Source organism: Triturus cristatus, chromosome 2_2 (assembly GCF_964204655.1).
Source record: "Triturus cristatus chromosome 2_2, aTriCri1.1, whole genome shotgun sequence".
In the NCBI taxonomy this organism is placed as follows: Eukaryota; Metazoa; Chordata; class Amphibia; order Caudata; family Salamandridae; genus Triturus; species Triturus cristatus.
The window spans coordinates 1148474780-1148496680 of record NC_140582.1 but is presented as its reverse complement, the minus strand read 5'-3'; the positions used below and the strand labels follow the sequence as shown (position 1 = coordinate 1148496680).

Sequence of the window (21901 nt, the reverse complement as noted above, 5' to 3'; positions counted from 1 at the left end):
AGATCAGCCCCCCACACTCCACGAGTCCTGCGTGGGGCCCTTCAGCATTTTCCTGCTTGCCGCGTCTGTCCGGTTGCTTGCCCGCTGGCTAGTGGCCTTTGTGACGACGCACCCTGAAATCTTCTGCGCTGGTTTGGCTCCTCCAGACTGGCTCCTGCTTCTCTGCAAAGAAGAAGCACCCCAGACCTTCCTGGTCTGCACCAGAAGCAAGTCCTTTGTTCTTCGTGGGTTCCGCTTGCCAAGGCTTGGTGAGTCCTAGTCCAACTTCGACGCCGCCGACAGCAAGAGCCTTCGTGGGACAGCTCGCCTCCTGGTCCTGGTCGTCCTCGACGCTTCCTGGTCCTCCTGGCTGCAGCGACAAGCTTCACCTTCACCTGCAACTCTTCACGACATCGCCTGGTTCCTTCCTGGTTCCACGTGGTCACTGGCTAGTGACCTTGACTCTGTCCCTTCTGCTTGCAGGTTTCTTCTCTTCTTGATCCCAGCCTTGGGATCCACCGGACACTCTTCACTGACTGCCTGTCAGCATCTTTCTTCAGGCATCCATAGGAGTCGACGACGAAAACGACGCATCTTCACCCCTATGCACCCGCAGCCCGTGGGCTAGGTAACTTGGGTACTCCGGTGCTCATCAGGATAGTGACTATCCTAGTGTCTAGTTTTCAAGTCTCAACTTCCTAGCTACTCCGGAAGTGTCCTAAACCTATCTATTTCTAAACTGTAATATTGCTATTGACTTTTACGCATTACGCGTGAGTGTTTCCACTCTGCACACGAATCCCGTGGGCCTCCCACTTCCTAACTAACGCTAGTGTAGTGTAGCCCCAGCGATTCCCTAGGCCTAGGCCTATTCTATTTCCGTGACAGTGGTTCTTATACCACTTACTTAGTATATGGTTTGCGTGGCCCCTAGGGCCTAACTGTATTACTTACCTGTGTGACTTACTGTATGCATTAATAAGACTGTGTTGTACTTACCTCTAATCTCATAAAGAGTGCTGAGGGTTTGCTTAGAATAAATACACTTTATTTTATATATATATCTGTTGTGGTGTCCTTTCATTTGGTATTCAAGGGATTATATATGGTATCACAGCTGGCTTCACATGCCATTCAGAGTTTAGCCTAAGACTGCTCTTGTCCATGCTACCACTAGGATAGCTGGTCTATAAGGTTGACTTTACAACCAATCACCATAAGGGTATTTGGACTGATATAAGGTGTACACTATAACTAGTGACATCATACATCAGGCCAACTTCTCACAACGATGTATCTGTAAGAAACATTAGTTAGTTAGATTCCTCACCAACCCACCCATCCTCCCCGTTCTGCGAACTGACATCTAGGGTTAAGGCTATCCCTTTCAGGGCACTAGAATTTTTTGGCACCAGTGTCGGTATCTTGCATGGCTCTGCGTTCCTGGCTCGGAATGCTATATACAAGAACTGACGTCAGCGCGCGAGGGTGGCGTCTAAGTACGCCGACATCATTCCGGCGCACGACGCCGTCGACGGACGCGGAGCCACAGACGACGCCTAGCGACGCGCAAGGGGTATTGCTGATGAAAAATCTTCCGGATCCAGTCTGACGCCTGGGGATATTCTAAGGTGAGGAATCTAACTAACTAATGTTTCTTACAGATACATCGTTACCGAAGGTAAGTAACTTGTTCATCACTACTAATGTTTCTTACAGATATATTGTTACCGAAGGTAAGTAACTTGTTGTTTTAGCTCTCAAGACCAAGTCCTAGTCCTGAGGAGAATGCCCCAGCAAGATGGGGTTCGAAACACATTGACACCGGCGATTGTGCTAATTAACATAGGGTGTGCTTTGAGGGAATACTATACATTCTTTTTTCCCTGCCCAGACAACACCCTCTGAAATTTGTAACCCCATAGCGCACAACATAGGCAGGACAGCAGGCAGAAGCCTCCATTTAGGAACATTTCAGTGTCTGCCTAGTGCACTTTAGAAGCAAGGACTGGTCACTTGTATCGTTTGGAATATTTTGTATGTTTTTTGTGTTTTCTTATTGCTTTCAATTTTTTTTTCCCCGCAAAGTGTTTCCTGATGTACGACTTGACAAAAATGGCATAATCTTGTTTACAATAAATGTCAAAGTAAAGTGAAATAAATAACATTGACTTTGGAATCACAGTCTAAGGCACAGCTCTTCAAACTGTGGGGCGCGCCCCCCTGGGGGGGCGTGGATGGGTTCCCAGGGGGGTGCAAAGGCCTCTGCAAGCACATGTAAATGAAGACGCCTGGAAGTGCAGCGATGTTTATTTGTTGCATTTCCAGGCTGTCTTCATTTACTCCAAGCCCTCAGAGTGTCATGGGGCCAGAGGTCAGTGGGTAAGCTGCTGGGGGCTCGCTGGGCAGTGTCTGGAGTCTGAAGACTCCAGCACGCCCCGGTTTTTCACAGGTCTTTTAAAGACCATTTGCATACCTATGGAAACTGGTTACCGAGGCTGTTTTTTTTCTTTTTCCAGTACCCCCTTGGCCCCGACTCTGCCTATTCCTCCTTAAATTTGTATTTTAATTATACTGCTGTAGTGTGAAAATGCATTACATGAAAGGAATATACAAAAGGGTTGCCAGTAGAAAAAATGCCAGCCATGTATGTTTAAAGAGCGTGCAAAGACCTTGCTTTGACACTAAATAGGGTCTTAAATAAAAAAGTATGTATTCATTTGTAATTTGACTTTGTCTGTCCCTTTTATTTTCAGTCATGAAACATTCAGGCAGCCCTAGAACACATTTAAAAGTGCTTTATATTTTCTTTTCACACAGATAAGTGCTGAAAATAGGGCTTTAGGTGACTGTTTATTTTTGTACCGTCTGCAACATAAAAATAATGAGCTGGCAATCCTAATCATAAGACTGGAAGTTTGTTGCAGGATCAGCACATTATTTATTTCATTTACCCTCGAATCCCTGATTAATTCCAGAATAGCAATAGTTTAACTTGTATCTGAAACCCTACGCCCCGTCAATAACATGCTGATTAACTTCAAGTGTCTGGGAATTCACCCTGCATTCAGACAACTCACTCCTCATTCTCACCCTTCACTTTCACACTCACCCTGCACTCACAGCGCATAGTTATGGTTTTCCCGCATTTGCCACAAAATCCATTGTCTGCTGTATAATTTGCAGATTGAAAAATGCAGCAACACATTTTACCTCACAGTGGAAGGCCCTTTCTAAAGGTTGACTGGTCACCTTTCTGTTGCTTATTGCTATATATGGGTGTTAATGTGGTACTTATGAGGGGCAGTAATGGCCAGGACAATGTTAACAAGTGTAAAAATAGCAAAATAGTGCAGTAATGCCATCACAAAATATGCAGCATTTAGTCAACCATGCTGCATAATTTGGTCTTCTCCTGCCGCATAATTCCAATGGCCCTGTTTATAGTGCTATGCGATCCCAGCCTGTGGCAGAAAGTACTGTGAATATGTAAGTCATTATTTTAAAACAGTATTTACTTACTGTAAGCTAGGCTGCTGCAACATGATGCAGTGATTGAGATAAAACAAGTTCTTACAAAACATACTTTTTAGTAATAAGTAATCAAACTGTATCAAATGCAGACATTTTTGTAAGTGTCTCCACTAGTCCAGATCCCAGCTGATGACTCCTTTACATTACATCTTAAAAAGAATAGATCTTTGCCACCATAAAGCTTTAAGCAGATCCACTGGAATTATTCAGCAGAAGAGGACAACATTATGCGGAAGGTTTGACTAAATTATGCAGCAAGAAAAGGTAAATTATGCGGCACAATGCACCACATTTTGTGGTTAGCATTACTTCATTATTTTGTCATTTTAACTCACAGTAACACTGTCAGGGGAAATATTTCACCTCATTAGTATCAGTTTAACACCCAAATACAGCAGTAAGCAACTACAAGATTACCAGTCAATCTTTGCAAAGGGCCTTCTACTGCTCTGGAACACTTTGTAACGCTTTAAGTAACTTTTGTTCCGTTTGAGCTAGAATCAAGTGGTTTTTTTGTTGAAATCTGCAGATTATGTAGTAAATGCAGTACACTGATAACTATGTGGAACACGCTGCTGCAGAAACTCATAATTCCATGGTTTCATTTTTAACTTTCTGCACTACCACCCACACTTCAATTTCAGTCAGAGGCATCTCAAAGTCAGTCTTAAGTTTATTAACCATTCAGGGGCAGTTTGTTTGTGAAAGCCGAGTCCATGGGGTGGTCGGTAGAAGGCAGCAGGGTTGCATTCAGATGCAGAGCCCTAATCTTCTCGATCCCTGGGGCCTCACAGTAATGGTCTAGGAGACAGAGGAAAGGAGCGAGATTTATAGAAGTGACATTCATTAGTGAAGCTGGTACTGCTGCCAAGTGTGTAAGTGGGCACTGCTGGTTATCATAAAGGAGCAGATGCAGCAGGACTTGGGCCCAGGGATTTGGGGGGCCCACTGCATCACAATTATGACTGTCTACCTTTAAAAAAAGGGACATCAGAGCTTATTGTCCTTTCAAGCATTAGGACAGAGGTGATGATCCGTCAAGGAGGGGAAGAGGTAAAAAAGGAACAGGAGATTGCCTGCTACTCAGGACTGCAGTTATCATTAGAGCAGCAGGTATAGTTGCATTGGGGTCAAAGAGTGTGAGGGGCTCACAACACCCCAATTATGGGGAGCAGTTTGTTTGGGATATCTGTTTTTGTTTGATGCATTTGCTGTTTGATAAGTCTCATGTTTGGTGCAGTTCATAAGCTATAGAAAAAGTATTCCTGAAATCATCTCATAAGCCCCGCTCCCTGCACGCAGCCATGTCTCTCCTGCTCCCCCAATCCTTGTCATAAAGTTTTGGAGGGGGGCCTGACCTCAAAACATTTTGCTTTGGGGGGGCTCAATGTAAAAATGTTTGAAGACCTCTGGTCTAAGGTCTTGTCTAACCATTTATATGATGTATATGGTCTATCTGGACATCTTGATTGTTGTATAGTATTAAAGTGGTCTAGTCCAGGTAGTAATAGAACCCAAGCCTTTTTGTGCTTGAATATGTTGTTATGTTTCAAGCATGTAAATCTATGAAAGATCCAATACTGGAGATGCAAAATGTTCCTTGTTATGGTAGCTCTCCAGTATTTTTTATGTTTCATACATTCACATGTGAACCTGCCTCCTCCTTGTGAGAGGCTCTCCTATTTGTAGTATTACTTCTCTTGAGTGCTGTATGAAATCTGAAGAGTCATAGCCTTTGGGGCTGTGGTCTTCAGACTGATTGTCTCTGACTGGTTGAAGTTTGGTTTGTTTTTGAAATGCGACTAGGCTACTAACTGGCTATTTGTTGTACCTTTATGGCTCTGTTTAACTTCAAACTGCTACTGTATTAGAATACCTTGGGACTCCCAGCTCGACGGCAGGGATGATTCAAACATGCATGTCTATGAAAAATAACAATACTGGAGAACTACCATTCTTTTTCCGGGGATACTCATCAAAGTCATAAGCACTGAATAGTCCCGCCCACGTGCTGGGACCCCGGAGCAATAACAAATAATATATATATATATATATATATATATAGCCTGAAAACATATTACTAGGCTCAAACTGCCACAATTGTATTGTAAATCTTTTACATTTGAAATAATAAAGAAACGTACATCATGATATTTTCATGATGCAGATAAAGAAAACTGCTTTCAGATTGCTTTGAAAAACACAACCTTTATTTTCAAAGGTAAAAAGTTAAGATCATAGAGGCAGATTAGCCTGGAGAAGCTGCATATAGAACAATTGGAAAAACTGGCGCCGTGCCTTTAAGACCTCCAGGAACCTCCAGGCTCCCATAATGCACCACAGGTGACAGTTAGGTCAGTTCTTTTTTCCAGCTCCTTCTGTGAGGATCCTGGAGCACTGAGCTCACCAGTTAGTGGTTTTTTTATCACTAATTTCTGTTCTAAAGTGGATTTTTTTTAGTTTCACTCGACGTCTTTAGTACTTGGCTTATTAAATCCTGTTGTTTTTCTGATTTTTGTCTATTTTTTCCTGTCATAATGCCTATCTTATTAAATAAGTGCCCTGTTGGAGAGTAGGGTCTGCTTTCTATGTTCACCCCCACTTTTTGCTTTTGCTTTACTGGTTTTCGACTTAGATGTGGCTGTGGGCCTGCTAACCAGACCCACAGCCCTGCTGTTCTCTCTCTAAATTGATACTATGTACTTTAGGTGCATAACCCTTTTGGATAGGATCACCTTATTGGCCCCTGTACAGTGTACCTTAGGTACCCAGGGCATAGGTGTACCCTAGGCCTACCAGGGGCTGCAGCATGTATTATGCCACCCCTGGCCTGGCCTTCCATTATGACACAACTGGCTGATCACTCAGCTGGGGCAAGGTTGTGTAATCACTCCTTGCTTAGGTGTAGTATTCCTATACCTAACTTACATATAGACACATGTGTACCTATCAGCCACTCCTATGGCAGGCCTTAACAATCCTGGAGGCAGAGTGCTTGGTAACATGTGAGATGGTGCTCTAGCATGAGCTGAGCCTGTCTGCAGCTTTCGGAACCATGTCCTTATAGCTGTTCTATGATATAGCCTACCATATACTCTTAAAGTGCCTTATAATCTTAAACGGTTATGGTAACTATGGTTTGGCTTTATCAAAACATGTCGTGTGAGGTGTCTAACACTTTGGAATAATACCCCCATCCCATTTCTGGGGATGAGGATATTATCCCTCCCTTCTAGAGGGAGAAGACATGTTGTAACCTACTTACCCGGTTAAAGTTAACCAGAGCCCCAGCATCACAAAATGGATGCTGCTGCCACAGACATGAGTCTGACCTCCTGCTGCTGGGAGTGATCCCGGCAAGGGAGGCTTGGACAATAGGTTTCCTGCCTTGGGAGGTGCGAGCACCACCCCAGACAGGCCTTAGTGTATTGGGGCAGGGAGGGATGAAAAGAATGAGACATGCCTGGGGCACACAAGGTGTCCCGTGCATAGTCCAGTTCAAACCGGTGCTGGGGCATTACAGCCCCAGTCCTGGCGCGAAACTGGACAAAGGGAAGGGGGTGTAACCACCCCCCTCCCAGGTCCCACCCATAAGGCGTGACCTAGCAGGTAACCCAGCCCCCCAGATTAGTATAAGAGTGGTAGCTGGGCCCCAGGAGATTAGATTATCCTGAACCTGCAACTTGAACAGAAACTCTGGACCTTCGACATTCGACGAAAGAAGAAGACTGAAGAATCTCCCTTGTGGCCAAGGAGTGGCTACCCTGTGCAAACAGGCACCATCAAGAGACTACTCTTTGCTTTGCTGAAGTTCTACGAGGGACCGACTGCAGAGCCCGACCAGAGCCTTGACTTCCAGACTTCTCCGACCCTGATCCACATCCACAGCCGAGCTGAGATTCGTGGAGGCGACGAGAGACGTGGGACCGGCTACCTGGGAAAAGTGGCTAGTATCTTCCAGCGCAGCTTCTGATTCACCCTCGAAGTTGTGCACCGGGGATTGAGAAGCCCCAACCACCATCTGCACCGAAGATCAGCCCCCCACACTCCACGAGTCCTGCGTGGGGCCCTTCTGCATTTTCCTGGCCTGTGGAAAAAAGATGGCTAAATCAGACCCACACTCTGTCTGTATTGCTTGTCTACCTTCATCTCACAAGCCAGACCAGTGTTACTACTGCAGTTTTCAAAAAGAACCCTTAGGGAAAGGGAGAAGATTAAACTGCACTCTATGCGGGAGAGAAAGGGTGTAGCAAGTGGCAGAGAAGAGCATCCCTCAAAGAAGCCCTCCTCTCAAGTAAGGCTTGAGCGCAAAGAGAAAGGTGAGAAAAAAAAACACCGGTCTCACACGCCGTCGAAGGACAGAGACTTCCAAAATACCTTTGTGCTCCGAGTCAGCGTCGAAGTAGACGTCGAGGCGTCCTTCGCCTTCGAAGCGAACGACTTCAGGTGAGAAGTCCCATCATAGGCCTAAGTCGACACCAACGCGTAGGCGGTCGAGGTCTGGCTCGCCTACGGCGGCAGGCTGCCTTGGCTTGACGTCGACACATCAACGTCTAAGCCCGCCATCGAGAGTGTCCGTGGCGACGTCGAGGACACCACCAGTGTCGAGAGGTCCACACACATCGACGTCGAGCCGAACACCGAGGGCCTCGACGCCGGTTGCTCGGCGACGACGCGTCAGCACAGGCATTCGCCGTTGAGATGCATGACATCGACACATCCATCACGAGGAGGTCGACGGTGAGGTCGCCTTCAAGGAGATCGACGTTGAGACCTTGCATATCACCCTCTGTATCTAGAAGATCGCGGCACAGATCGGTGAGAAGGTTGACGTCAAGGAGATTGCATTCCAGTCACAGATCTCCTCCTGCTAAGAGACCTAGGGCTCGACGCAGAAGGACGTCCAGGTCATGATATCCAGGAGTGTCTCTTCCTCCCCGGGACTTCAGATAGTGCAAGTCACTACTGAAACCTCACCAGTTCCGGCTCCAGCCCCTGCAACCAACATCTCCCCGAGATGGCTGGGGGACATACGGGAGTGGAAGATTCGAAAGATAACAAGACTTGCACATACTCCTAGCAGATCCAGATCTCCTATAATACAATCAGTGCATTCCTCTGAGAGACATGATCGATGTGCCACTCCGCAAAGGTCTCAGTCTTTGAGAAGGCACACATCACATTCTTCTAGGAGTCGGGCATCCAGATCTCGCCACCACTCTCCTTGGAGACAAAGCCACAGATCTTCTTTGTGGTCCTCAGACTCCAGACCATCAAAGGCAGGCTACTCTTTCTTCCTCTCCTCCAAGTAGAATATCGCCCATTGATGATATTGTAACCTTCAATGAGGTCTTGTGTAGAGGGGCTGCGAAGCTTCATATTGAGATGTCTGTATCTACTCCTGCAACTTCAGTTATCTTCAAAACACTCCATCATGCTCCGGCCCCAGCGCCACCCTCGGCTCCGCCTCAGGCGCCGCAGTGGGTTCCGTTTGTCCCGCCCTTGCCCTGGTTCCAGGACCATTTTGTTCCTACCTGGGATCCGCATTGGGATGCCGACTTGCCCCCGGCCGGCGCCGTTCACGACGCTGTATGTTACTTCTCTTGCTCCAGCTCTGCCTCCGCAGTCTGTTCCCCACGCGTCAGAGGTGGGGGACAACTGGGAGGGGTCCTCGGACCCTCTTGCCCGTCAGTGTGACTCAGAGCAGGATTGGGTGGACGACTTGAAGGACTCTTCTCACCCAGGGTTTGCCTCTCCCCCGCCTACCATGAAGGAGGACGCCTCCTACACGATGGTGCTCTGTCGGGCAGCTGAGGTCCTCAACCTCGATCTTCCTAAGTGGGCCTCAAAACTAATCTCCTCACTGAGGTGCTCCAGACGGCGTCCACTTCGTCGGAGACCCTGCTCCCCTTTAACGACGCCCTCACTGACTTTTTGTTGGGCACTTGATCGAGGCCCGCCACGGGGGCCCCTGTGGATAAGAGTGGCGCCGGACGGTGTTGCCTGGTGACCCCGCATGTCTGACCACTTATCCTACGCCTGAGAGTTTGGTTATCCAAGACTCGACGTTGCAGAGTGCCTTTTCCACGGCTCTGCCGGATAAGGACTCTAAGAAGCTGGAACAGTTCAGCAAGTGGTTGTTCTCTTTGGCCAGCTTGGGGCTGCGGTCGGTGAACACCGCCTGCTTATTGGGCCGCTATTCCCACACAGTGTGGGATACGGTTGCTCAGGTGCTACCTCAGTGTCCTGAGGAGGTCCACGCTGTGCTGTCCCAAGCAGTTGCTGAGTGTAAGGATGCGGCTAAGTTCGCTATTCGGTGTGGTTTGGACACCGCTGCGTCACTGGGCAGGGCAATTTCTATGACTGTGGTGCTTCGTCGCCACGCCTGGTTGAGATCCACCGGGTTTTCGCCTGATGTCCCGAGCTATGGACATGCCCTTTGATAGCTCTCGCCTGTTTGGTGATACGGCTGACAGTGCACTTAAGAGTTTTAAGGACTCGTGGGCCACCGCCAAGTCCTTGGGTCTTTCCGCAAAGAGCTCGCCCACTCCTGGTTTTCGTTCCTTTCGTGGCCACGGCAGAGGCGCCCAGGCACGTTCCTTCAGCAAGCCTGTGCAGAACCAGCCTCAGCGCGGCCACGGACGCGGCTTCCGCAGGGGCGGGTCTGGGAATCAGTGTGGGGGTCAGTCTAACTCCCTGCTGCTTCTACCTCCAAACCTTCCTAGTCCGAGCTTTGTGGAGCACCCCACGCCGGTGGGTGGCAGGATCCGTCACCACCTCCCCCACTGGCGCAATATCACATCGGACAAGTGGGTGATGCAGATCATCCGCAGGGGTTACTCCCTTCCCCTTCAGTCCTCCCCTCCAACCATGCCACCTCGGTGCCACCGCATGTCGGGAGAACACTTGGTCTTTCTCCAGCAGGACGTCACAGCCCTCTTGACCAAGGGGGCCATCGAGCGCGTTCCTGGGCCGGAAGTAGGGAGTGGCTGTTATTACCACTACTTTCTGGTCCCCAAGAAGGACAAAGGGGGCCTGCACCCCATCTTGGACCTCCGGAACATCAATCGCTTCCTCCGCAGGAGAAGTTCAGAATGCTGACTCTGGCTCAGGTCTTGGCTGCCCTCGACCCTGGAGACTGGATGGTAGCGTTGGACTTGCAGGACGCATATTTTCACATCCCTGCCCTGACGGCCCACCGCCGTTACCTGCGGTTCACGGTAGGCCAGGAGCATTTTTAGTTTGCCGTGCTCCCCCTCGGCCTTACCAGCAACCCTCTGGTGTTCACGAAGGTGATGGCGGTGGTCGCAGCTCGCCTGCGCAGGTCAGGGGTGTCAGTCTTCCCTTACCTCGATGACTGGTTGGTGAAGGCGGGCTCGCCCCAGGCAGTTGTGAACCAAATTCGGACTACGGCCGACCTCCTGCATCTGTTGGGGTTCTCCATCAACGTGCCGAAGTCGCACCTGAGTCCCTCTCAGAAGCTCACCTTCATCGGAGCGGTTCTGGATTCGACACTGTTTCGGGTTTATCCTCCCGAGCAGCGAGTCTGGGATATTCAGGCTATGATTCCGATCTTTCAGCCTGTAACCCGGGTTTCAGTCAGATGGCATATGCGGGCTCTGCAGTGGGACCTGAAGTTCCAGTGAGCGCAGCATCAGGGCGACCTGTCCGATCATATCCGGATCTTGGAGGGCACTGCACGACAATTGCAGTGGTGGCTCATGAATCGCAATTGGGTCAATGGCAGATCCCTCTTCCTTCCCCAACCGGAGCACACAGTGGTGATGGATGCGTCCCTCCTGGGATGGGAAGGCCACTTGGGGGAGGCGGAGATCAGAGGACTCTGGTCTCCAACGGAGTCCCAGCTCCATATCAATCTGTTGGAGCTTCGGGCGATCCGGCTTGCACTGAAGGCATTCCTTCCCTCTGTCCGGGGAAGTGTGGTGCAGGTGTTCACAGACAACACCACCGCCATGTGGTATTGCAACAAGCAGGGTGGGGTGGGGTGGGGTCGTGGACCCTATGCCAGGAGGCTCTGCGCCTCTGGACATGGCTGGAACGTCAAGGCATTACCTTGGTGGTTCAATACCTGGCAGGTTCTCTGAACGCCTCCTGAAGTCTGTGATGTCATTTTAACAGCCAGGCGTCCCTCCACTAAGACGGTATACGCCTGCCGGTGGAACAAGTTTGTGGCATGGTGCGCAGCTACGTCTGTGGATTCCCTTGCTGCCCCTCTTTCTGAGGTCCTTCTGTTCCTCCTCTCCTTGGCCCAGCAGGGCTCTGCTCTGGGCACTATCAAAGGTTATCTTTCGGCCATCTTCGCCTTTCTGAGGCTTCCAGATCAGCCTTCTCTCTTTAAGTCCCCGATTGTTAACCGTTTTCTAAAAGGCATTACGCACATGTTTCCTCCTGTGACGTTCATAATGCCTCAATGGGACTTTAATCTTGTTTTGACCTCTCTGATGTGCGCTCCCTTCGAGCCCCTTCATACCTGTCCTTTGCGTCGTCTTGCTCTTAAGACCGCTTTCCTGGTAGCCATCACCTCTGCCAGAATAGTGAGTGAGTTCTAGGCTCTTTCTTCCAAACCTCCTTTCCTTTCCGTTCATCCGGACAAGGTGGTGTTAAGGACCCGACCTTCTTTTTTGCCGAAAGTTGTCACGCCCTTCCACATCGGGCAGACCATCACTTTGCCCACCTTCTTTCCGCATCCTTCAAGGGAGGAGGAGAGGCTTCATCGTCTGGACCCTAAACGTGCGCTTGCATTCTATCTGAAGTGTACACAGCAGTTCCGGGTGGATGACCAGCTCTTTGTTGGCTACGTGGGCACCAAAAAAGGTCGGGCTGTGCACAAACGAACCATCTCGCAGTGGGTCATTCTGTGCATCAAAGCATGGTACTCCTTGGCTAAGAAGGAGCCTCCCGTGGGGCTGCGTGCCCATTCTACCAGGTCAACGGCAGCCACTACTGCCTTGGGACGCGGTGTTCCCTTGCAGGGCATTTGTCAGGCAGCTACGTGGGCCTCGCTGCATACATTTACCAAGCATTACTGCCTTGACAGTCAAGTCCGGAGAGACTGCATTTTTGGCCGTTCTGTTCTCCGTGACTTTCTGGTGTAATCTGTTCGCAGACCCTCCACCGAGGTTGGTATTGCTGGGGTATCTATTCTAAGGTAAGGAATCTATCACTAACGTGTCTTTCAGATGCACAAGTAACTACTTGTGTAACGATATATCTGTAAGAAACATTAGTTAGTGATAGATTCCTTACCGCCCCACCCATCCTAGTTTCATGGCACCAGTGGTCAGTTTCTTGCATGGCTCTGCGTTCCTGTCGCAGAAAGTCATGTACAGAACTGACGTCAGCGCTCATGGGTGGTGCCTAAATAGTCTCTGTGACGTCATCTCGGCGCATATGATGCCAGTGACTGACGTGGAGCCGCACGACTCCACCTACTGACGCGCCGGGGTACTGCTACAAAAAGACTTTCCGGATCCAGTCTGACGCCTGGGGATATTCTAAGGTAAGGAATCTATCACTAACTAATGTCTCTTACAGATGTATTGTTACACAAGTAGTAACTTGTGCATATATACATAGATATATGCATATTATTTGTCATTGCTCCGGGGTCCCCGCACATGGGCGGGACTATTCAGTGCTTATGACCTTGATGAGTATACCCCTGGAAGAGAACTAGGATTACAGGTAAGTAACTTATCCTTACTGGTAAGTCACCATTTTCTTAGTCATCATTGTAGGTATTGGGTTTGGCATGTGTTCTTATTAAGTATTGGGGTATCTTTCATAGGTTCCCATGCCTGAATCATTCCCCGTCGTCGAAGTCCCATAAGAGGCCCAGGTCGCCTGAGGGTCAGCCTGAAAAGAGAAAAACATTCTAAAGTCTCTCATCTGACCAAAGAATCTCAAAAACAGGAGAAACAGCCTAAGGTCTTCTCAGAGATTGGTTCCCCTCATCCTTTGGGGACATCCAGAGAAAAAACGGAATCTTCAAGCCATTCTAGAAGAAAAGTCGGCCACAAATCTTCGTCAGCTATAAGTTCACCGTCAATGCCTATTACTACTTCAACGACGACGACAATGACTCTTATCGCCGTCAAGACCGTCGGCGGCGTTAACGTGTACGGCGAGTATCAACGTTTCCATACAGTCACCGTTGCCTCTTTCGTCAACGCCGCCGTCGTCAAAGGCACCACAACAGACAGATCTCATCGTCGACGAAAACCTAGTCTTCTGCAAAGACCCTAATGACGACTATATTGTCAACGACCCCTCCATCGTCGACGACAGCTGCACCGTCGACGAGAATTTTTTTTCCGCCGACGAAGGCATCATCGACAAAAATTCCAATTTTGTCTGCAGTTTCTTCAACTCCATTTCTGCAATCTGCATAAATGGAATTTAGGACATCAAAAATGTCACCACTACCTTCCTGTCATCTTTTAGATGCGGAGGATTCTGATGAGGGCCAATTTGGAAGTGCGCATATCCCTTCTGAACTCAACGTGAAATATCAAGAAGACGACTAAGACTATGACGATGAGGAGCAATATTATCAACACTATCCGGTCCCTCATGCTCAGTATCATCAATTCAGATACTTTGAGCAGCCTAGACAACAACCTGCTCAACTTCCTCCGACACTAATAGTGGACCTACAAAATATGTTGGCAGATTATAAAAGGAGGTTTACGCCTCACGAGGATAATGTCACAGTGCCCCCGCCTCTGCCTGTAGATCCTCAATCACCACCTCCTGCCACACCCAGGTTAACGCCACGTCCCATAATTCCTCTGCCTCCCAGAGAGGATCCTACCAACTCTGAGGAAGAGCCTGAGGAGGGAGAAATCCACGATCCTCCTCTGCCCACTGATGAATGGGATGATTATATAGCACCAACACCGTTCCCTCCACCTCATCATCCTTCAAACTCCCCTCTGGAGGATATTGGAGTTTTCCACAATATTATGGACAGAGCCACTACCAGATTCCACTTGCCCACAATTGTACAGTAGTTGGACTGTTTTCTGTACGATTTTAAAGAGCAAACGAGAAAGACAGTCAGGTCAATACCAATAATTGATCACATTTGGCAAGAGGGTGTCAAACTGATGAAGACGCCGGTTTCGGTGGTTCCTGTGCTACCGAGACTTGTTAAAAAATACAGAGCTCCAGAAGACTCTCCTGTGTGTCATCCCAAGCTTGACTCTGTGATTCTACAGGCTGCCCAGATAAGATCAAAGAATCCATTTACTCCCATCACATTTCCACCGGGTAAGGATAGTCGACGTCTCGACTCCATTGGAAAAAGATTTTCCTCAAAGGCACCAATTTCAGTCAGAGCTTCTAACACTTTAGCCATATTTGGCCGCTATGATCGGCAAATGTGGTCCGATATGAGGACAATGAGAGACCTTATCCCAGAGGAAAATAAAGAGGAGTTTAATAAGATCCGAAAGAGGAGCGTCAGAAATCATAGACTGCGCAATGGACATTGCCACTACAAGCTTCCGTCAGATAGCGGGTGCAGCCGTTCTAAGGCGCCAGGGGTGGCTAAGAGCAACAAGCTTCCGCCCAGAAGTACAGTCAAAACTTCTTGATATGGCATACGATGGCGATAGCCTATTTGGCAGTCACATTGATGAGGCGCTTACTGCCCTTAGCAAGGATATGGCCAAAGCGCTAGGTACCCTTCAGTACCGTAAAGTGCCCTTTCGGGGAGCTCGAGGCCGTGGCTTTTCTGGATACAGAGGAAATTACCAACGTGCCCAGAATTACCAGTCCTACCAGCCGCAATATCGCCAAGGATACCAGCAACAATCCTACCGCCAACCAACAGTGGCTGGTTTCTCAAAACACAGCTCCAGACGAAAGCCAGTGTCTCAAGCCTGTAACTACGGTCGCAAGCAGTGATTACAACAGGGTACCAGTTGCATCTCCTTTCTCCCCAACCGGTGTGAAGATTTCCAACCATATCAACCAGTGGTGCAACATCACGTCAGACATGTGGGTCCTAGATCTCGTCTCTTGTGGCCACACTTTGGAATTTACCCAAATACCTCCCAATAACCCTCCTCGTCTTCACTTACTCAAAAAGGAAGCAAAGCTCATGCTCCAGAAAGGCGCAATAGAAAAGGTCCCTTTTCCTCAGAGAAGGAAGGGTTTCTACTCCCGCTTCTTCCTTAGTCGCAAAAAATCTGGCCTATCTTAGACCCTCAGGAAATTAAACAAATTCCTGAAAAGTCAAACATTCAGGAGGGTCACGCTCTCCGACATCCTGCGACGCCTCAACAACGGCAACTTCATGACTTTGTTGGATCTAGAAGACGCGTATTTTCATGTCCCTGTAAATCCAAAGCACAGAAAATTCCTCCGGTTCACAGTGGCTGGTACCCACTATCAATTCCCAGTCCTTCCATTTGGCCTCAAATCGGCTCCACAAACTTTCACAAAGTTTCTGGATCCTGAAGCAGCAACCTTGCGTAACAAAGGTCATCAGGTATTCCCATACTTAGGCGATTGGCTGCCGAAGGCCCCATCAGCTCGGCTAATAAAGGCTGCAACAGGCGATTGTCTAACCCTATTCCGCAAACTGGGACTCTGGATAAATTACCAAAAAATCTTCTGTCCTCTCAAGCCAGACAATGACATTACTGGGAGCCAGCTTGAACACCATTCAGAACAAATCCTTCCTCTCCCAGGAAAGACAACGGTTACAAGCATTGGTACTCAAACTTTCCAGAACAAAATAAGTTTCTGTGAGTGTACAAGTCTCTGCTGGGAATGCTCTCTTCTGCAATCAATATAGTGCTGCTGGCCCGCTTACATATGAGGCCTCTCCAAGAGGAACTACAATGCCAATGGATTCAAACCACAGGATCTTTCGACGACGTGGCAAATATCACCCCACGTATGAAAGAGGCTTTCCTGTGGTGGGCACAAAAATCAAAACTGGGCCTGGGCCTATCCTTTCCCCCAGTTATTCCAGATTACATAGTAACAACAGATGCTTCTATGGAAGGTCGGGGAGGACAATTGCAGGACCTGCAAGTTCAAAGAAAGTGGTCCGCTGCTCAACGTCAAATGCACATTAACCGGTTGGAGTTGAAAGCCATTTTTCTCTCCCTTCAGGCTTTCCTCCCTTGAATACAGGGATCATGGGTGTTAATCTGCATGGACAACACCACAAGCATGTTCTATATCAGCAAGCAGGGAGGCATTGAACCCCTATCTCTCACAGGACGCCCAAAAGTTATGGAACTGGTTGAATCTCCACCAAATTTCCCTAAAAGCAGAGCATGTTCCAGGCCTCCGGAAAGCCTTGACGGATACTTTGAGCAGAACCAGCAGCAGTTGCCACAAGTGGGACCTGGAACAGAACTAACTGGACAGAATATTTGCAGTCTGGGAAAAACCCGCGCTGGACCTGTTTGCGACCCAAATCAAATCCAGATGCCGATTCTTTGCAAGCGGATTCCCCCTCCCAACCTTTCGGGGGAATGCTCTTCTATTGCGCTGGTCAGGGATCTATGCATAGGCATTTCCTCCATTCCTCTGATTCCCAGGGTACTCACGAAAATGAAATGGGAACACTGTCACATTATGATAATAGCCCCCAGGTGGCCCAGGCAACATTGGTAATCGGAACTTCTCCAGTTGTCGGAAGCTCAGCCCATCCGCCTCTTGCCATCACCAACACAGTTGACCAGGAACCCAGGCCAAATATGTCATCCGAAACCAGCTATACTCTGCAGCTGCATGCATGGCTCCGGAATTCTTCGAATTTAAAGATCTGACCATTGCACAAGAATGCAAAGATATAATTACTAGATCCCGTGCTGACAGCACCAATAAGACATACAGACTGAAATGGAAGCGTTTTTGTCAATGGAGCAGGCGTAGTACATCCTTTCCTCTCTGCTTCAGAAGTTGTTTTGCCTTATTTGCTCTCCTTAGCAAAATCTGGATTGGCACACTCATCAGTTAAAGTTCACCTCGCTGCTATATATAGATACAGACACTCATCTAAATGTCCATCCTGATGGTCCTCAAGAATCGTAAAGCAATTTATGAAAGGACTGTTTCAAGCTTTCCCACCCATCCGAGCTCCACCCCCAGAGTGGCAACTAAATGCAGTGTTATCTCAACTGCTAAAGCAACCCTTTGAGCCCATCCACAAGGCAGACATAAAGTACTTAACATGGAAAGTCACTTTTCTTTTGGCACTCACATCAATAAGAGGGGTTAGTCAAATACAGGCTTTTACCTTAGCGCATCCTTTGTTGCGCTTCATTGATGAAATGGTCATTCTGAGAACGAATCCTAAATTCATCCCGAAGGTTCCCTCTCAGTTCCATTTGAATGAACTGGTCATCCTGAGAACTTACTTCCCTAAACGTTCGACGCCTGCTGAAAGAACACTACACGCTTTGTCTTAAATCCTACTTGCAGAGGACTGAGGCTATAGACAAGTTAGAGGAGCTATTCATAGCCTATGGACAAAGCTGCCAGAGCATTGCAGTTTCTAAGGCTACTATCGCTAGATGGATAGCGAGCGCAATTTAATTTTGTCACGACAAGGCTGGCAAACCATTGTCAAGGACTGTAAAAGTGCACTCCACCAGGGCAGTTTCCACATCAGCTGCTCTGTTTGCCAGAGTACCACTTGAAAAGATCTGCAGAGCTGCAACGTGGAAAACAACGCACACGTTTACGCAGCATTACTGCCTGGAGTCTTCACAGAGTGCTGACGCATCCGTGGAACAGGCAGTGTTACGGAACCTATTTCAGTAATGGTGGGCCTCTTTATAAAGAGGAATTATTAGAAAGAGGTTACAAATTAAGTATATATGGATATAAATCAGTTTTTTTTTCCTCAAGTAATACCATTAATCTATGCAATATAACAATGTTTAGTATGAAAGCCATTACTTTTAATACTATGTGAGAAGTTGGCCTGGTATATGCTGTTCACTAGTTAAAGTGGACACCTTGCACCAGTACAATTCGACTCTTATGGTAGTAGGTTTAAGACAACCTTTTAAAGAAAGCTATCCTAGTGGTAGCTGTGGAGAGCAGCCTTTAGGCTAAGTCTTTAGAGGAATGTAAAGCACCCAAGGCAGGTAAGTAAAGGACCCACGGGAGACGCATGCAATGTGAGAACACAGCCGCGAATCCCTATTGACTTCAATGGAGCAAGTCGCGAATGGAAATTAAGAGTTTTAGGATACTTCGGGAGAGTCTACAAGCAAGTCACTTACAGGGTAAGTAGTTCTAGAGCCAACACCCACAGGAGCACCGTAGTGCTGGAGTTACCTCGCCCAGGGAAGCCGGGTGCATAGGTGTCTTTTGGTGTCGGGTCGCGGCGTCGTTTTCAATGGGAGCCAAAGAAGACTTGCTGCTTGTGAAGGCAGGAGAAGTGTCCGGTCGAATCCAAGGCTGGATTCTGAAGAAGGAAGACCTGAAAGCAGAGGGGACAGTGTTCAAAGTCACTTGGCAGTGACCCGGGGCAAGGAAGATGGATGCCCACATTCGTCGTGTGATTTCAGGTGATCCATGGGTGTCTCGACTCTTCAGCCACGAGGTCCAGGAGGCGTCGACGATGACCAGGAGCTGGATTCGGCGTGTCCCGCGAAGTCTGCAGCTTACTGCGGTGTCAGTGACCGGATTGGAGCCAACAAGCCTTGGTAACAACAAGTCTCATGGAAAGGACAAAAAGTCAGCGGTGCAGACCAGCAAGGTCTGAGGGACTCACCCAGTGATGGTAAGTCAGGGCAGGCCTGGAGCAACCAGGGGAGCCCTTTGGAACTGTAGAAAAGTCTTCAGGGGACCCACAAGCCAACCGGCAAGGGATCGCAAAGACTCCTCTGGAGGATTCACTCAACAGGGACCCACGGTCACTTGGTACGGGGTAGGCCTCTGATCTTTGGAGGGATTCCTGCTGGTGGCTTGGACCACACGTGGTCCAATGCACAGGTTCGTAGAATGTCGTGAAGGGGTCGCACTCAAATAGTGCACGGTACCCAGGGATTGCGGTTCCTCATCACTCGTGGGGTCCACTTGCCTCCGCGTCGCTGGGGACTCACGATGGCCTTGGAGAAGTCAGGAAAATCCTCTTCCTGGGCTGCAGGGACTTCGGGCTCCGGCAGGAGCGATGGAGTTTGCGACCGCAGTTTGTAGTTTTTGGTGCCTGCCAAGCAAGGGAGTCACTCCTTGACTCCAAGGGAGATTCTTCCGTCTTCTAGAGGTAGTGGAACGTCGAAGGTCCAGGATTCGTCTTCAGAGCGTCGTCCAGGGGTATCTAGTTTGCAATGGCAAGGGTTCCCTAACTTATACTGAAAAGAAGGGAGGGACTAGCTCTATGACCCCACCTATGGGAGGCTCAGGGGAGTGGGTGGCTACACCCACGTCCCTTTGTCCAGTTCGCGCCAGAGCAGGGGCAGGTATCCCCTGAGCCGGTTTGAACTGGTGTATGCACAGAGGAGCCTACTGCTCCCCCAGTGCAGGACTTCAAAAGCACTCTAGGAGTGCACCCATCCGGCCCCAATACACTAAACCCTGCCTGGGAGGTGGTCACACCTCCCTGTGACAGGATACCTATTGTTGGGCCTCCTCCACTGCGAGTTTCGGTCATTAGCAGGAGGGCTGCCCAGTGTCTGTGATGGGTGGCATCCATTTTGTGATGCCAGGGCTCTTCAAGATTCTACCGCGTTTCCACAGTAGGTACATGTCTATCCCTCTAGAAGGGTGGGATTATACTCCCACACCAGTTACTGGTGTGGGGGTATGGTTCCAAAGCGTTTGACACCAAACACGACATGTTATGATGCAGCCATTCCAAAGTTAGCATTTACCGCGAGGTTATAATGCACTTAAGAGTATATGGTTTAACCGCATCCACAAACAGCCCCAGAGAATGGACTCTGAGTGCTGCAGAGGGGCCCTGCTCAGGCAGAGGCACCCCCTCACATGGAAACCAAACACCCTGCCCTCAGGATTGATAGGGCCTGCCTTAGAGGTGACTGATAGGTTTAAATGTGTGTGCAGGAGAGATATAGTGAACCTATATCTCAGTGAGGAGTGCTAGCACCACCTCACCCAGGCTGCAGCAGCAGGCCTGTGGTGTCAGATTTAGTCTGCTTCCCAGGGGTGGCATAATACATGCTTCAGCCCCTGGTAGGCCTGTGAAGTACCTATGCCCTTGGTACCTAAGGTACCATATACTAGGGACTCATAAGGCACCACAGTATCCAATCACTAGTGCACCTAATATGCACTCAAAGTTGTTTAGAGAGAACAGAGAGGCCGGGGCCCTGATTAGCAGGGTCCCAGCCAGACTATAGCCAGAAACCAGTGTTAACATCAGAAAAAAGTGGGGAGGTTCCTCTGCATTACAGTACTACTAGCTACACTTGTGCTGGCAAATCTGAGGGATTCAGCCTCTCTTGGAAAGGTTCTAGAGGGTGCTGGTTGCTGATTGGTCGTGTTTTGAGTTTGGTCCTTTTTATGTAAGAAGGCTGATAGGCTATTGAATACATGGTTTCCTCCATAATAGCCTATGGAATTTACTATTTACTACTTTCTTATATGTACCGTGGGACTCCTACTTCGACGACGGGGAATGAATTAGGCATGTGAATCTATGAAAGATACCAATCCTGGATAGCTGCAGTTACAGGTAAGTAATTTATTTTAGTTGCTCTCTTCTGAAAAATGCAAAATTTGCTCTATTATTAATGTTAATTTCAAATTAATGTAAAACTTGCAAGCAACAGCAATTTTGCTCTTCCAATCAGCCATTGTTATTTTGTTTGTTTGCTTAAATCCTGTGATGTTCTTAAAATGCTCATGCTTGACCAGTTTTTTTTTCTCTCCTTTTAGAATAGTGAGTGTAAAGGAGACACGTTTAACATCTCTGGTAGCAAACATTCTTGTGGGCCTTTCCCTTTTCCTTCTTCCTTTTCCACTGCAGTGGATTCCAAAGCCAGTACTCCAAGGTCTTTTCCTGTATATCGCTTTAACCTCCATTGATGGCAGCCAGCTCTTTGAGAGAGTAGCCCTTCTTTTGAAAGAACAGGTATGTGAATGCATGCTATAATGAGCTGGAGAGGCAATAAAATAGTTGGGCTTGTTTGTTTCTCAGCCTCTTGCACAAATATTATTGAGTAGAGTATTCTGATATCCACATGATCATCATTTTAATATCCGATATATACAACAATGAAGATATTCCTGTCCATGGATATAATTTGCACTGTTAAATCTTCATCATTGAAGTTAAATGTGTTGCTACGTAAAGGCTTTTTGTTATGTCCTTTAAATTGTTTATGAATTAGTTTGTGAGCTGATGTGTTGGTTTCTTCTTCAGTTT

At 48.3% G+C, this 21901-nt stretch overlaps 1 protein-coding gene across 1 annotated transcript in view; it reads left to right on the top strand.

Annotated features, from left to right (window-relative positions):
- Positions 1-21901, top strand: part of SLC4A11 (solute carrier family 4 member 11) — a 1034103-nt gene that overhangs the window by 887270 nt on the left and 124932 nt on the right. The window contains exon 18 of the mRNA XM_085642688.1: positions 21412-21607. Coding sequence (XP_085498814.1) covers positions 21412-21607 — 196 coding nt within the window. The remainder of the gene's footprint in view (positions 1-21411; positions 21608-21901) is intronic.